We start from the raw sequence: 13,384 nt of genomic DNA, 5'->3' as shown, positions 1-13,384 counted from the left end.
GTCTATGAGCCGCACTGTCACTGTTAGCTTTTGATTTGCGAGCCTCAAAGTAGCGACGTACATAGATCCCCGCCGGCCAAAGTTGTGGCTCGTACATTTCATCAACTTTGTTACATTCAGCAGTAACATGAAACGAACTGAATCTGTTGCGGGTAGAATCAATCTTCCGACACGTCACAGAATTGCCCAGTTTTTCAGTCAAATAATCACGCAAAGTGACCGCATCAAGATCTGGGGAAAATCTAGTTGCAAAGACACTCACCAACTTGGTTTTAATTACTGAAATGTTACTCACTGTGCCGGTACCGACTATTCCCATTTTGCGCTCTCGATTTAGACGAGTGTGCATGCCGCCAGGTTTCGATTGCGTTTGCGTGGCCACTTTTAGGGGCTTCTGAGGCTTACGCCGCCCTTCCTTCACGACAGTATTCCATGCCGGGGACAAAGGTTGGGTACTCGTTGCCTCTCCCAGTGAATTGCGGACAGGACCCGCCGACCCCTGCGTTTCTCTCTCCGGAGATCCTGACGCAACACCAGCCCGGCCATAGGATCCGCAAATTTCCTCAATGTCCGTAATCCGGCGATCTAGAGCCGCAGTAGCCGCACCAAGATTTTCATTCACGCTTGCCTGCGTTTCCAGAACTCTCCTTAACGTAGAGACTTCCCGACTCAATAGTTCCATCCTGCTGAGTAATGCCGATGCATCCATGTTGCCAAACCCAACAGGTGGAAGTTCATCCAGGAAGTGTGATACAAACCTGGGAATGTCTTCGCCGCGCTCATTAAGCAATTTCAAGCAGTCCTTGATGTTATTAACGTCTTTCTGAGCGCCTTTGTGCTTAATATTACATTGCGTTGTTGGGCACAGTTCAAACAAAAGCCTCTTGGAATGCTCAATCCAATCAGAGGAGAAATTGTTTGAGGCTAACAAAACAATTTCATCCTGTGATAGTGTCTTGATTTTGATAGAGATAAAGTTTAAGAACTCATCTTCCACAATCACTTTCCCATTAGAGGTTTCATAGACTTCTGGTTTTGTACGAGAACATACAGCTCCAGCAGCACCTCCGCAGCCGCCATTTATTCCAGTTTATTCAAAAATGGTTTATTCCAGTGTCCGCAGTAATGTTATCATGCACACTGCAAACTGATAGCATTGTTATGGGGCTGTTCAGGGCTTCTGTGTACAAGCCAAACGACTGTGTGTAAACATTTTGCAATGCATGAACAAACACCCACTGAGATGTGACCTCTAATACGTGACAGGGTGTAAAATCTGACAACAGACTGCGAGTGGCTCCATCACCTGGTTCTTCAGTTCCCAAATCGTTCCATTTATTTGTGAGCTCTTTCTGCATTGAAACCGAGCTCTATGAAACAAGAAAAAAAATCAAAATACTGTGCTTTTCAACCGCATACGCAAAACACTGATTTACACATCTACCTCTCGTGCCAGTGGGATTCCTAATTCAGTACACATACTGTTTAAACTTTTTGTGATCCTCTTTTCCCAGGCGGCCTACAAAATACACAAACAATCAGATATTTATATAGACTCTTTAAAATGAAGGGGCTAAACAATGCAGTAAAATAACCATATTTGGCTGTATTAAGAGCCTTTAACATCTGCAGGTTTATTGTAGTGGAAAAAGGTTCTTAAACTATAAAAAGAAAAAAAACTACATGGGACTTTTAAGTAACTTTAACTGGATGGTGATTCTTTTATGGCATCACTGTGAATGAGCACCTGTATTTTTAAAAGTGTATGGTATGTGAGAAAACTCTACAGAGAAAAAGGTGCAAAGACAAAGAAAACAAACAGAGATACAGAATAATAAAGAAATTTTACCTGGGCTTTGCGCATATATGCCAAGGGCTCTTTGGTGTGTTCGGGAGGTGCTCTCGGATGCCCAGGAGGAGGAAGTCTACACTGTTGGAGAAAATGTATTTCTTATGACATTTTTGAATATATTATGTTACCATTTATGAATGTATAATCCTTTGCTTAGAATCATATTTACTAGCTTCTCAGAAAAACTGCCAAGGTGAAATAGTGGGTAGAATGTTCCCTTGTTATCATACGACCTTTGATTACTGCATATTCAAGCTACATCATCAAGTTACTATCTCTGTTTTTGGTAGAATGTAGACAATCCTATTCTTCTAGACTTTGAAAAATGTGTGATGTTGTTACCATTGTGAAGGTCTGTGAGGTTCAACCTTCGGAATTAACCGATAACCAGTGATTAAAACCTTTTAAAAAAAAAAGTGATTTATTAAAAATAAATACAGTCCGCAGAGAGGCTCAGATCGAGAGTCAGTTGAGTGTTTCCTGATGAGACATCTCAATCTGGGTTCTCCCTTCAGAGAATTATACTACCCCATTCGTGGTCTGAGTGTGTCTTATTTTTGTTAAGGTTCATAAGTATTTTAAACCTGACATTTTGGTCCTTCGAGCCGGATTCCAACACATCCAGTGATCAACAGTGGAGGAGACATGCCGAAGCCCGTCGAGGGCCCAGTTCTAGGAATTCGAAGAAAGTCCTGGGTGGTGAAAATTCCTCGCCAGGCCGGCATTTAAGTCTCCTCAGCTGGTGATCTCGGGATTGACGGAATTTGAAGCTAAGAAGACAACTCAGATGGAGTGAATCGGGTGAGTTTCTAATTGGTAATTTAAATTGATATTTACCATAAGAAAAGGGGACAGCTGAATTGGTTTGAGTCCAATATGGGTAACTAAGACCCTACAGTGTCGCCCAAGAACAGAATTGTGGGTTCGAGTCCCCAATATCTGTTGGACAGTTGAATTGAGTGGGTTCGAGTCCCTCAGTAACTGTCGGTCAGCCGAATGGAGGGTTCGAGTCCCCCAGTAGCTGAATAGGGGATCCTGAAAGATTGCCCTAAAAAGTTTACTATATTTGAGTATAAACCAAAAATGTATTCGCTGTATGCTTTGTATATTATACGGGTTTTGTGTTTGATGTGCTGAAGCAATTGTATTATATTGTATTATATTTGTGTATATATATATATATATACTGTAAATTTACCCAGTGTACTGAAACAGCGACAGGGAGAGAAACCCTGAAGGTTCAAAACAAGCAATAAGTTAAACGCTGAAGTAAGCACACTGTGTAAACAAACAGAATGTGGTGTTTAGAATTCCCCGGGGAAAGAATAGTTGAAGAAATAGAAAAAAAAGGGAAGAAATTGTTGAATTTTTGTTGTTAAATTTTTGTTTTTAAAGATGAGAAATTGTAGTAGTGCTTGTGCTAAGGAGGATTTAGAAGGAGAAATAATGGCTATAATGAAACTACTCTAGGATCAAGGCCAACCCCTCCCTTACCTGCACCCTCCCTTACTTCCCCTGCCACAAATCTTAGCCCAGAATTAGTTTCCCGTAGTTCCCATAGCAGCCTCTAATGTCCCTGTATAGCCCCTGATACCACTGCCCAAACCGGTCCTCCTCCATATCATGGTCTATAGGACCCTGCCAGAGAAGCACTTAATGCAGCGATTTTGAGCCATTGACTTTGTCATGTCTCAACAGCGGGGATGGTTATGGTTAAGTTAATAGAAGAGCATTTCATTGCCTATGGATTCTATATTTACTTAAAAAATGTTTGTAGGGCATGTACCATTTGCATAAAACATATCCAGCTGCATTACTTGGTTTGTCTGATGCAATTCCAAACAGCCATGACTGTGACTGTGTAGATATTATACAAACATTAAGTGTTGATGAATACTTAGACAATCTGCCATTTAAAAATTCCAATTTGATTGTTACAATGATGTTTATCTTTTGTGGACAAAACGGGAAATGAAAGGCAAAAATCACAAAAAACATGTGAATTGGCTACTAACAGAAAACCTAACATTTATATTTATTTTTTGTTATGCCTGGGGAGCTGTGCATAACTCTGGAGCAGGTTGGCAGCAGAGAGGTTTCCCGAGATGTCCCAGGAACAGGTTGCGGTAAAAGCCCACCTGAAGGGAGATTCTAGTGAGATCAAAGGGAATACCCTTGCTGACCAAAGAAAAGCTTTGCTTCCTTTATGGCTAATATGACAACATAACATTGTGCCGGGGCAAATGGTTTTAATATAAAAGTTATTATTATAACACTATTATATACAACATTTTATTTTTTAATTAACATTCATTCATTAATTATACTCCCAAAGTAAGACAGGCGATCTGGGATTAGAGTCATGAGTAGATCTTTGTCTTTTAGTGATGAGGGGGCCACCTCATGATGAAGATATGGGGTGGGGGGCAAATGCTTAACTTTTGATGTTTTGGTCGCCTAATGGTTTCTATAGGAGTCAAAACTAGTTATTTTCTAGGAATAGTCAAAACAAGATACTTCCTAACAAATCTGTTTAAACAAAGTTGTTTTTTGGCCATGGAGCTCTTTTGTTTTCTTTTCTTTTCTTTTGTTTTTATGTTTTCGCAGAAATACATGACGACGGCCTTCAAGAAATTTGCTAAAAAATTCAGGCCAATGGTCATTCTCATTTATTACACTGAAGGGAAGCAGCTGTGAAACCAGGTGATTACGTTTTCATCAAAGTCATCAAACGAAAAACCTGGTCCAGCCCGAAGTGGGACGGTCCCTTTCAGGTCCTCATTACCACACCTACAGCAGTGAAGATTGCAGAAAGACCTTTGTGGATACATCTCAGCCACATCAAGAGACTAAAAGCTCTGGAAAGCTCACCCCTGGATGCGGACTAGTGGGGAAGACTAGGCTACAAAGGGGGGCAGCCTTTTTAGTAGGCTGTGTATCGTTTAGAGATACTCAGATTAGCTGGCCATCTCAAACCTAGTGAAGAAACCAACTGATCCCTTTTCCGCCGTTTTAGGAGCCTACAGAGCAGAAGAAAAATGGCTGACAGTTTGAAGATGCTGATGGTAATCCTGGCAATCGTGCTGGTGCGTGAGGTAGACCTTGGTGGGACGAAGAGAAACAACGAAAGAATGAGGAGAAACGGAGAGGAATGGAGTAGTCAAGATAGAGGAATGGATCAACAGAATGGAAACTACCAGAACACCTACGAGATCAACATGTGGTATCGTTATGAGAAGTACGTTGCACGGAGTGGAAACCACACAAACTGCTACGTTTGTTCAAAGATGCCCAAGTCAGGAACGAATCCGCATGTGGAACCAGAACCGATATTGAATACCAACGATTTGTTTCCTGAGTGTTTGACATCTGCATATACACCAGTACTTCTGAATGCCACTTTAAAGTATCGCCTGCCACTTCCAGTGGATTTAAACACACTGACTTTTAAGAACCTGCCAGAAGATGTAAGTGTTAGAATGTATGGTCCTATTCATGTTTCACCAAGAACAAAGTTCATCTGTTTTGAAAATAATCTAACATTGGGTGTTGTCAATGGCTACCTTGGAAGAGTTCCGGAGCAGAACTGTCACATCATGCACACCCCTTGTACAACGAACCACAAAGGAGATTTCAACGAGTCTGAGGCTAGAAAAGGAAGCACATGTACTGAATATTTCACTGCACCCGACGCCATGGGGACTAATCCCCAAACCAACTTCGTCTGGCTATGTGGACTGACCATATACCATTATCTATCGGTCGGGTGGACAGGAAGATGTGCCCTGGTACGGCCTACAGACCATACTGCTACAGAGGTACATCGTGGTAAGAGAGACATTTTCACAAAACATGATTCCATATGGGGAACGGATGTCCCCAATGACCACAAGCTATGGACCAACGGACAGAAAGTGAGCCTCGCCTTGTTCCCTTGGCTGGGGACTGGAAAGCTCATGCTAAGGATGGAGACTTTTGATTACAGGTTTGAACAGTTTGTTAATTCTACTCAAGCTGCATTGAAAGGCATTCGTGAGGAACTGACAGCCCTACGTATGATGGAACTTCAAGACCGTATTGTCAGGCTCAAAAACAGAAGAGATCCCAATGCAGTAAACAGAAAATGTTTTATTTAAACAATAATGACAGCAAACAGACAATGGCACGTCTGGGCATAAAGCCACACCAGGGCAGACGGCTGAGACGGGGAACACACACAAACACCGGAGAGGGAAACCACACACGTTCGGGCTCCGGCCAGACAGCGAACGGTGGGAGAGAATTTAGGAACCCCGATACGGGACAGGATGCGTAGACCGCTCCCGTGAGCGCCGCGTCACGAGAGCCAAAGGGACAAGGGAAAATCCTGCGGCGGTCAGAGGGAGAGAGAGAGCGTTAGTGATGCTGACGAGAGAGGCTGGACAACTCCAGTGATTAAGGACCTCTCCAGTGGACAGCGACAATGCCGCGATGAGTCTCCGCCGTAAAGTGATAGACCAGTCTATAAATCCAACAGAGGTTGAAGACAGTCCGTAACAGGCAGCAGAGAAACAGTCCAGAGAGCCGTCGAGTAATCAGAGTCCACAGGAAAACTCTCGGGTAGCAGTGAGCTCAGACTGGGGTAGGAAAATTAAATCCACAAACTAGAATCAGACACAAAACACGACTAGAAACTAGCGTAGCTAGAAATGGCGAGAACATACGCCGTGACAGACGAGTATATAGACAAACTTTGACAAACGAACTTGCCAAGACACACAGAGATTAAATACACAGACCAGACGAGAGGATAACAAGCAACAGGTGAGGAAGACGAGAGGAGGTAATCACACTGAACAGGAACACCTGTGAGAGAAGCACACGTGAACCTGAAAAACACATACAAAAGACAACCACAGTACCAACAAGACAAAACCATAAATATATTTATATATATATATATATATATATATAAATATATATTAAGTTAAGTTGACAAAATGTTTTTTAAGTGTTACCAATTGAAGTAATTTGTTTCTGCTGATCCAACTTTTACGTTTTACAGTGTAATGTTCCGACTACAGTAAATTCCTTCATTCCTGCATTTGGCTATTTTAAATAGAAGTTGATTTAAAGATTTATTAGGGGCTAAAAGTTCAGAACAGGTTGTCTATGCTTGTTTGAATACCACACTGCAGTGTTTTATTTTGTTTTATGCCCCACATTCACAGTAACATGGACAATTTATATCCATGTTAATACAAACTAAGCCCTATTATATTGTTTATGTTTAGAATAATTGGTAAAAAGTTTGACGGATAAAATGGTTCTTACCATTCTCTATATAAGCCCCTCTGTCTGTTAACTTTTGTTCAAGCCTGTCTAGATCTTTTCTCAGTCTAGAAAGATGTTGGAGAAAAGACACCATCCTCTTCAATACTCTCCATCTGTAATTGGGCTAACAACTGGACCAGTGAAGGCAGGTGACTCCAAGATTTGTCTCGTCTACAGCTGCAATATCAAAAAATAAATGAATTGAGGCTTTTTATATGCATTTAGTATTTTTTATTAAAATTCATATTGAGCATATGTGTACATTGATTTAAAACCGTACTCAAGACTGTAGATTTACTGTGAGGTTTTCAATGTTGGACGGACCATCAGACCTGCATCTGCCTCGGACATGTTGATGTTTAGCTAATGACAATTTTAAATACATTTATTTATTGTTTTTTTTTAGGTAACTTACTCTCCATTCGACCTTGCAGGTCACACCATGGTCTCAAGAGTAAAAATGAGTGCTCTATGAATTGAACAGAAAAGGTAGTATTACACAGTGTTATGTTGTATTTAAATGCCATGAACAATGCGTTTATGTTTTCTTCCTAATTATGTCAACAAATGCTCTTTTACCTTGAATATTAGGTGGATCCACGCTTTAACCATCTGTATGATGATCTGCACCCACTGGAGCTGTAAATGGTTGAGCAGGTAAGTTTCACAAGTAAACAAACTCAAATCCTATTCAGACCATTCATGATTCCAGCAATAATCAAGTTTTCTCGTCACAATAAGACTGCATTTTAAAAATAAGTCTTTTAAAAGAAGCTCCAGATTCTATTGGGGTAGGGGCGTGTTTGTTTAGGTGATTTCAAATATCAACATTGGCTTTCAAACATTGTGCACTCCGCCTTTAAGCCAGGGTCACTGCCAATTTAGGCATGTTTTAATTATGACACTTAAACAATTGGATATGTACTTCCATAAAAGTTTTTGCAATCATGGAAACATAAGTGAATCGCAGACAGCATTCTTCTTTTACGAATGTAAAATGACTGAAGTAGTGATGTCACTAGCTAGATTAATTTTCATTTGACCTCCCCCACAGAAAGACACAGCACATCATTATATTGTTGGCTCCGCCCACTGGTGTTTAGTCTAAAGTAGTAGTTGTTGACAATCATAAAGTTGTAATAAATCAAAATGTTTGTGTTTAACACTGATTTATGTTGTTTTTCTGTTTAATATTAGTGTGTCCTGGTAAACGTGTTCTCGGAAACATGCAGATTACAGTATCTACAGAGCCGACCTTGAGGCTATTTTTTGCATGACATCCACTGATGGATCTGTTTACCTAAAAACAGGTAATGTATAAACATTGCAAATATAATGAATTCACAAGTATATAATTTCACAAATATTAAATATTATTTACAATTATTATTAATGTTGTACATGTTAAATTACATATAATTGATCTACCATGCATATCCTTCAATACAAAATGTATAATATTATCTTTCTCACTATATATAAGCAGCATGCTATATAAATGTTCCACTTAAAGGTGTAGCGGAGGATTTTCTCGAATTTTAGAAATGAAACTTCAATTCAGTTAAATTCAATTTTATTTATATAGCGCTTTTCACAAGTGTTAATTGTTGCAAAGCAGCTTTACATGAGTAGATGTAAAGGAGAACACAGAAAATCAATAGATAATATATGAAGTAGAGATAGCGGCTAAGGTTAAACCGTACAAGCAAGCGTATTAATAATGTTACATATACAGTAAAGTGCTAAGTTAAGCCAAAGTTGGCTGACTCTCCCTGGGCCAAAAAACCCGGTGGGAAAAACTCCTAGAAGGACAAAAACCCTTTGGAGAAATTAATATATGTATATATATATGTATATATGTATATATATATATATATATATATAGATATATAGATATATAGATATATATATAGATATATAGATAGATATATAGATATATAGATATATAGATATATATATATATATATATATATAGATATATATAGATATATATAGATAGATAGATAGATAGATAGATAGATAGATAGATACGGTAGGGATAGGAAGCGGGTAAGCGGATTAAACTGGTTCAGCCGGTGGTCGTTGGTCGCGCATCGGCTAGGCATCACGTTGAAGGACAGCCAGTAGATTAGTGGTGCGATGACCTTCACAGCAACAGGAACTGGGTCTGTTTGTCTCATTGTCCTCGGGGTCGAGGACGAGACAGGGAGACAAAAACAGAGTTCTATTAGCGTAGGGGCCATTCGCATGTATAATGTGTCAAACATTATAGTTGTTTAAGGCAGCTCGGTTCCAGACAGGCTAACTATTGCGGCAATAGTGTATTACCAATATGAGGTATGTGAGTGCTTTGTTTTAGACAAAATAACTACTGCGGGAAAAGTACATTTACTTGACATATTTTATGTGAATGCTTTGTTAAAGAAGATTGTCTTAAGTTTAGATTTAATTTGATCGACTGTGTCTGATACTCGAACATTATTTGGTAAATCATTCCAGAGCTTAGGGGCCAAGTAGGAAAAGGATCTACCACCTTTAGACACTTTTGATATTCTAGGGATAATTAAGTGACCCGAATTTTGTGAGCGCAGTTTACGTGGTGGATTGTATTCTGATAGTAGTTCTTTAATAGCCATTTAAGGCTTTGTAGGTGGTTAGTAATATTTTAAATTGTATGCGATATTTAACTGATAGCCAATGTAAAGATGCCAGAATTGGACTAATGTGGTCATACTTTTTAGATCAAGTAAGCACTCTTGCGGCGGCATTTTGAACCAGCTGTAGCTTGTTTACCTGATTTGAATGGCATCCCCCGAGTAACGAGTTACAAAAGTCTATTCTAGAGGTCATAAAAGCATGGATAAGCTTTTTTGCATCTGAAAAAAAATGCAATTGCGCAACACTCCAGATTGACAACTAGGAGGACCAATATTCTTGATGATCCATCCGGAAAAAGAAAATTCTCTGCAATATTAATGTTTAATGTTTAATGTTTGGGTGGTGTTCATACAAAGCAACTTATTGCTCATCTGCTTGAGAGAAAGTTACTGCCGGGATTCTCCTGCTAAGGTTGTCTAAAGGTTGTCTTAATTCTAAAAAGAAATTAAGTCATTTATCTGAATATGAAAGGCTTAAGTCATAGCAAGTTTTGAATGAATGACTTCACAATCTGTTTTAATAATGTTTATTTACAATGTATTTTATTCCACTTACCTGAATCGTGCAGAATTCTGGCTTGATGTTTAGTCCACCGGTTGTCTTCTCCAACCTCTGGGTGAAGCCACCACGAGTGGTCGTGTTAACCAATTTTTTATCTTAGTGCACAGTGAGTGTGTCTACATAGTCTAAACGCTTAATAAACTGATAACGTGTAAGGTCATTTAAATGCGTAAAACGGTTTTCTTTTATAGAGTAAAGCCCATAAATGGCAAAAACTGATTGGCACAGGTAGTTTTTTGCTCTTAACCCAGATTTTAACATGGCATGTAAGCGTCTTTTTTGCCGTTTCGTATGTGCGCATGTCTTGTGATAGATAAACTTTACAAATGAAAGTAAATTAAAACGCTTGAAACATGTTAATGTAATAAGCGGATGTTTATAATATCATAATAAGATAATTGTCCTCTTATTATGTGCATGTAAACATACTCAATGTCTTTGTTTATCCTTTGTCTCAAGTCACACTGAGTGTGAGAAGTCATTTGTCCAGTGCTATCATGAAATCTAATGATAACTGCAACTCCTTCAGTCTAACATGATGGTTGAATTACACACAGATAAACACCCACTTTATAGACCACAAGATTTGACTTCAGGCAGATTAAGATACTTTATTGAGTTTAGTTGTAATTGTTTGGCTGTTGGCTCATATTATAATTGATTTTGACAATTTTCTTATAGCCCTAGTTTAATGCAACCTCTGGTTGTAAAGCCAATTTTAAACTGATCTTCTTCATTCAGTCACTAGCCCACCACAATCCATGTTTACCATCTGTGAAAGTGCAGGCCAAAAATCTTCCTTCACCTGTGGGCCTCTTCCCACATGTAGATAAGGTAATGAATTATTTGGTCACTGTCACTGGTGCAAAATAACTGCCCTAGAGAACATGAAGAATAGCCAAAACTGTGGTATTGGGCTAGCACTAAACAATTTGAGAGTCTTGATGTTTCATGACACATGGTACAACCGCGTAGTAGGCATGGGCCGGTATAAGATTCTGGCGGTATGATTACCTTTAGCAAAAATACCACGGTTTCACAGTGTTGCGGTATTGCCATTGCTACACTAAATTTTTTTATTTTTAAATGCCAAGTAAAAATAAAGCCTTTACATTATATTATATATAATATTTTCATAATGTATATTACATGTAAACATAAAATCAATCACATGACGTAATGATTTAATGAATTTTGTATAAATACAGTTCATACCTTGGAGACGGTATCACAGACCATTTTAGTGGTTTTGTAACCTTGACTGTTTAAAACCTCGGTATACCTTAAAACCGGTAACCAGCCCATGCCTACCGCGTAGTATCTATTATTTAGGTGGTTGGCAGGTCTGTTTGCATGTTATGGCATTGGTAATAATTTATTGTTTATAGTCCGATATTGATTGTGAGAATTATTTCAATTTCCTTAAAAATGTTCTAACATCTTTTTCCTTTCTTTACTTAATACAGCACTTCAGGAGAAACCTGCCTGTGATCTGCTAAGATGCACAGATTCAACTCTGGCCCATTGTCATCCCAACACCTTATCTGCCATCAGTTTCGTTTAGTGTCGGTCTATTGCAAAAGTTCTTATAAACTTTAAATGAGACTTTGTGTTAAGCAGGGGTTTCCAAACTTTTCATTCCACAACATATTAAGCCCAGGATACACAGCAGAATTTTTGCAATCCAATAAGACCTTATCACACTGTGTGACAAGGATTGTTTAAACTTCAGCAGTAGACTGTCGATGAATGCGCTAGTGGACATCCGTCATCATCAGCATGCGCTAGTGGTAAACAAATACAGGTACGCAGGTCATAGAAGCAAACACGTTGTTGATGTGCATTGATCATGCTGAACTTCTTACACTGTCATAAAACTATCGTAGGTGTCTTTGGTCCCAGGACTGGGAAAACAGACGTCTTTAAACCTCTCACACTGTATGAGATAGGACCACCAATTAAGAGCCACGATCACAGAAATCTCCACGATTGTTTCAGGAATGGTAATCTTTCATCTGGGACGGCCAAAAATCGTGCCGTGTATTACAGGCTTTTGACAGGTGTAATCTTATAGTATATCAAAACCATTGCTAATAATTAATTGGACAAAGCATCACTACAATGCAACACTCACTATCTTACTGTCTTCACCCACAGTTTAAAATCCCTGAGTATGAGTAAGAGTATGTTGTATTGTAATTAAAGTCACATCTAAGTGTTATGGAGCAGTTTGTCGTCATATTCACAGTATTACATGGTTCTTTCAGCAGTTACTACGTTACAGTGCTCTTAAAGTGTCCTGGTCAGCTTTGGGTCTTGTGAAGTAATGTAATGAGACGCATAGGTTAAACATTTTATTCAAGTTTGGTAAACAAGCTAGTCAATATAATTCATGCTGTGATGCTGGATTAAACCTGGTCAAATGAATGTGTATTGTGTTTTCACTTTTTTTATGAGGTTTCTTCATCTATATAAACATTCTCAATATCACCTTTGGTTTGCTCAGAGTTTGTTCAGATGGTTTTTAAAACTAAATGTTGTGAAAATGCAAGATGTGTTAGACAATTTCAATGAATGGCGTGGGGTCAAAAACTATCAAAAGTTTCAACCTTAGATACTGTGATATAGGCCAAACTGATGACAAACACACTTAATGTGAGTCACACCCAGTAATTATAATAAACAGAAGCAGTGGGCAGAGCGGACTTTTAACCGCATTTTGGATAACAACTTGGAAATGAGCCGCAATATGGATAACATCAAAGAGATGCTCACAGATTTGAAAAAAGCTGATGGACCCCAAGACCAATAATTCCAATCTTATCTGCTTTCGGACCCCCTTATCCAGCACTGGCCTCGGCCAAGGCCGCTGCTGGAAGAACTCCCTCGGAAGAGCACTGCAGCGAGACGCTCTTGCATTCCTTACCCCTCTCCCACAGACACCTGATGATTGTTGACTCTGTTTGGACCTAATCAAGGTTTTCTTCAACCCCCCCCCTA

The 13,384-nt window shown here is 39.1% G+C and overlaps 1 protein-coding gene across 7 annotated transcripts; it reads left to right on the top strand.

Moving 5' to 3' along the window:
• Positions 1–2,286: 2,286 nt before the first annotated feature.
• On the top strand, positions 2,287–12,874 carry LOC129417256 (uncharacterized). 7 transcript variants are annotated; one of them, XM_073869965.1, is made up of 7 exons: positions 2,287–6,655; positions 7,218–7,310; positions 7,572–7,654; positions 7,757–7,822; positions 8,363–8,475; positions 11,126–11,218; positions 11,851–12,874. In XM_073869965.1, the coding sequence occupies exon 1, from the start codon at positions 4,891–4,893 to the stop codon at positions 5,986–5,988; it is 1,098 nt and encodes a 365-aa protein (XP_073726066.1). In that variant the 5' UTR covers positions 2,287–4,890; the 3' UTR covers positions 5,989–6,655; positions 7,218–7,310; positions 7,572–7,654; positions 7,757–7,822; positions 8,363–8,475; positions 11,126–11,218; positions 11,851–12,874. The 7 variants fall into 7 exon arrangements, with proteins under 7 accessions (XP_073726066.1, XP_073726067.1, XP_073726069.1 ...); XM_073869966.1 differs by having other exon boundaries at positions 7,218–7,314; XM_073869968.1 differs by having other exon boundaries at positions 2,287–7,310; positions 11,851–12,188; positions 12,271–12,605.
• Positions 12,875–13,384: the final 510 nt, after the last annotated feature.

The sequence above is a fragment of the Misgurnus anguillicaudatus genome, chromosome 7 (assembly GCF_027580225.2).
Source record: "Misgurnus anguillicaudatus chromosome 7, ASM2758022v2, whole genome shotgun sequence".
Lineage (NCBI taxonomy): Eukaryota > Metazoa > Chordata > Actinopteri > Cypriniformes > Cobitidae > Misgurnus > Misgurnus anguillicaudatus.
This window is presented reverse-complemented; position numbering and strand designations above follow the sequence as displayed.

Coding starts and splice junctions, on each gene's coding strand:
- LOC129417256 (XM_073869965.1), top strand. CDS start 4,891: ATGGCTGACAGTTTGAAGATGCTGATGGTAATCCTGGCAATCGTGCTG.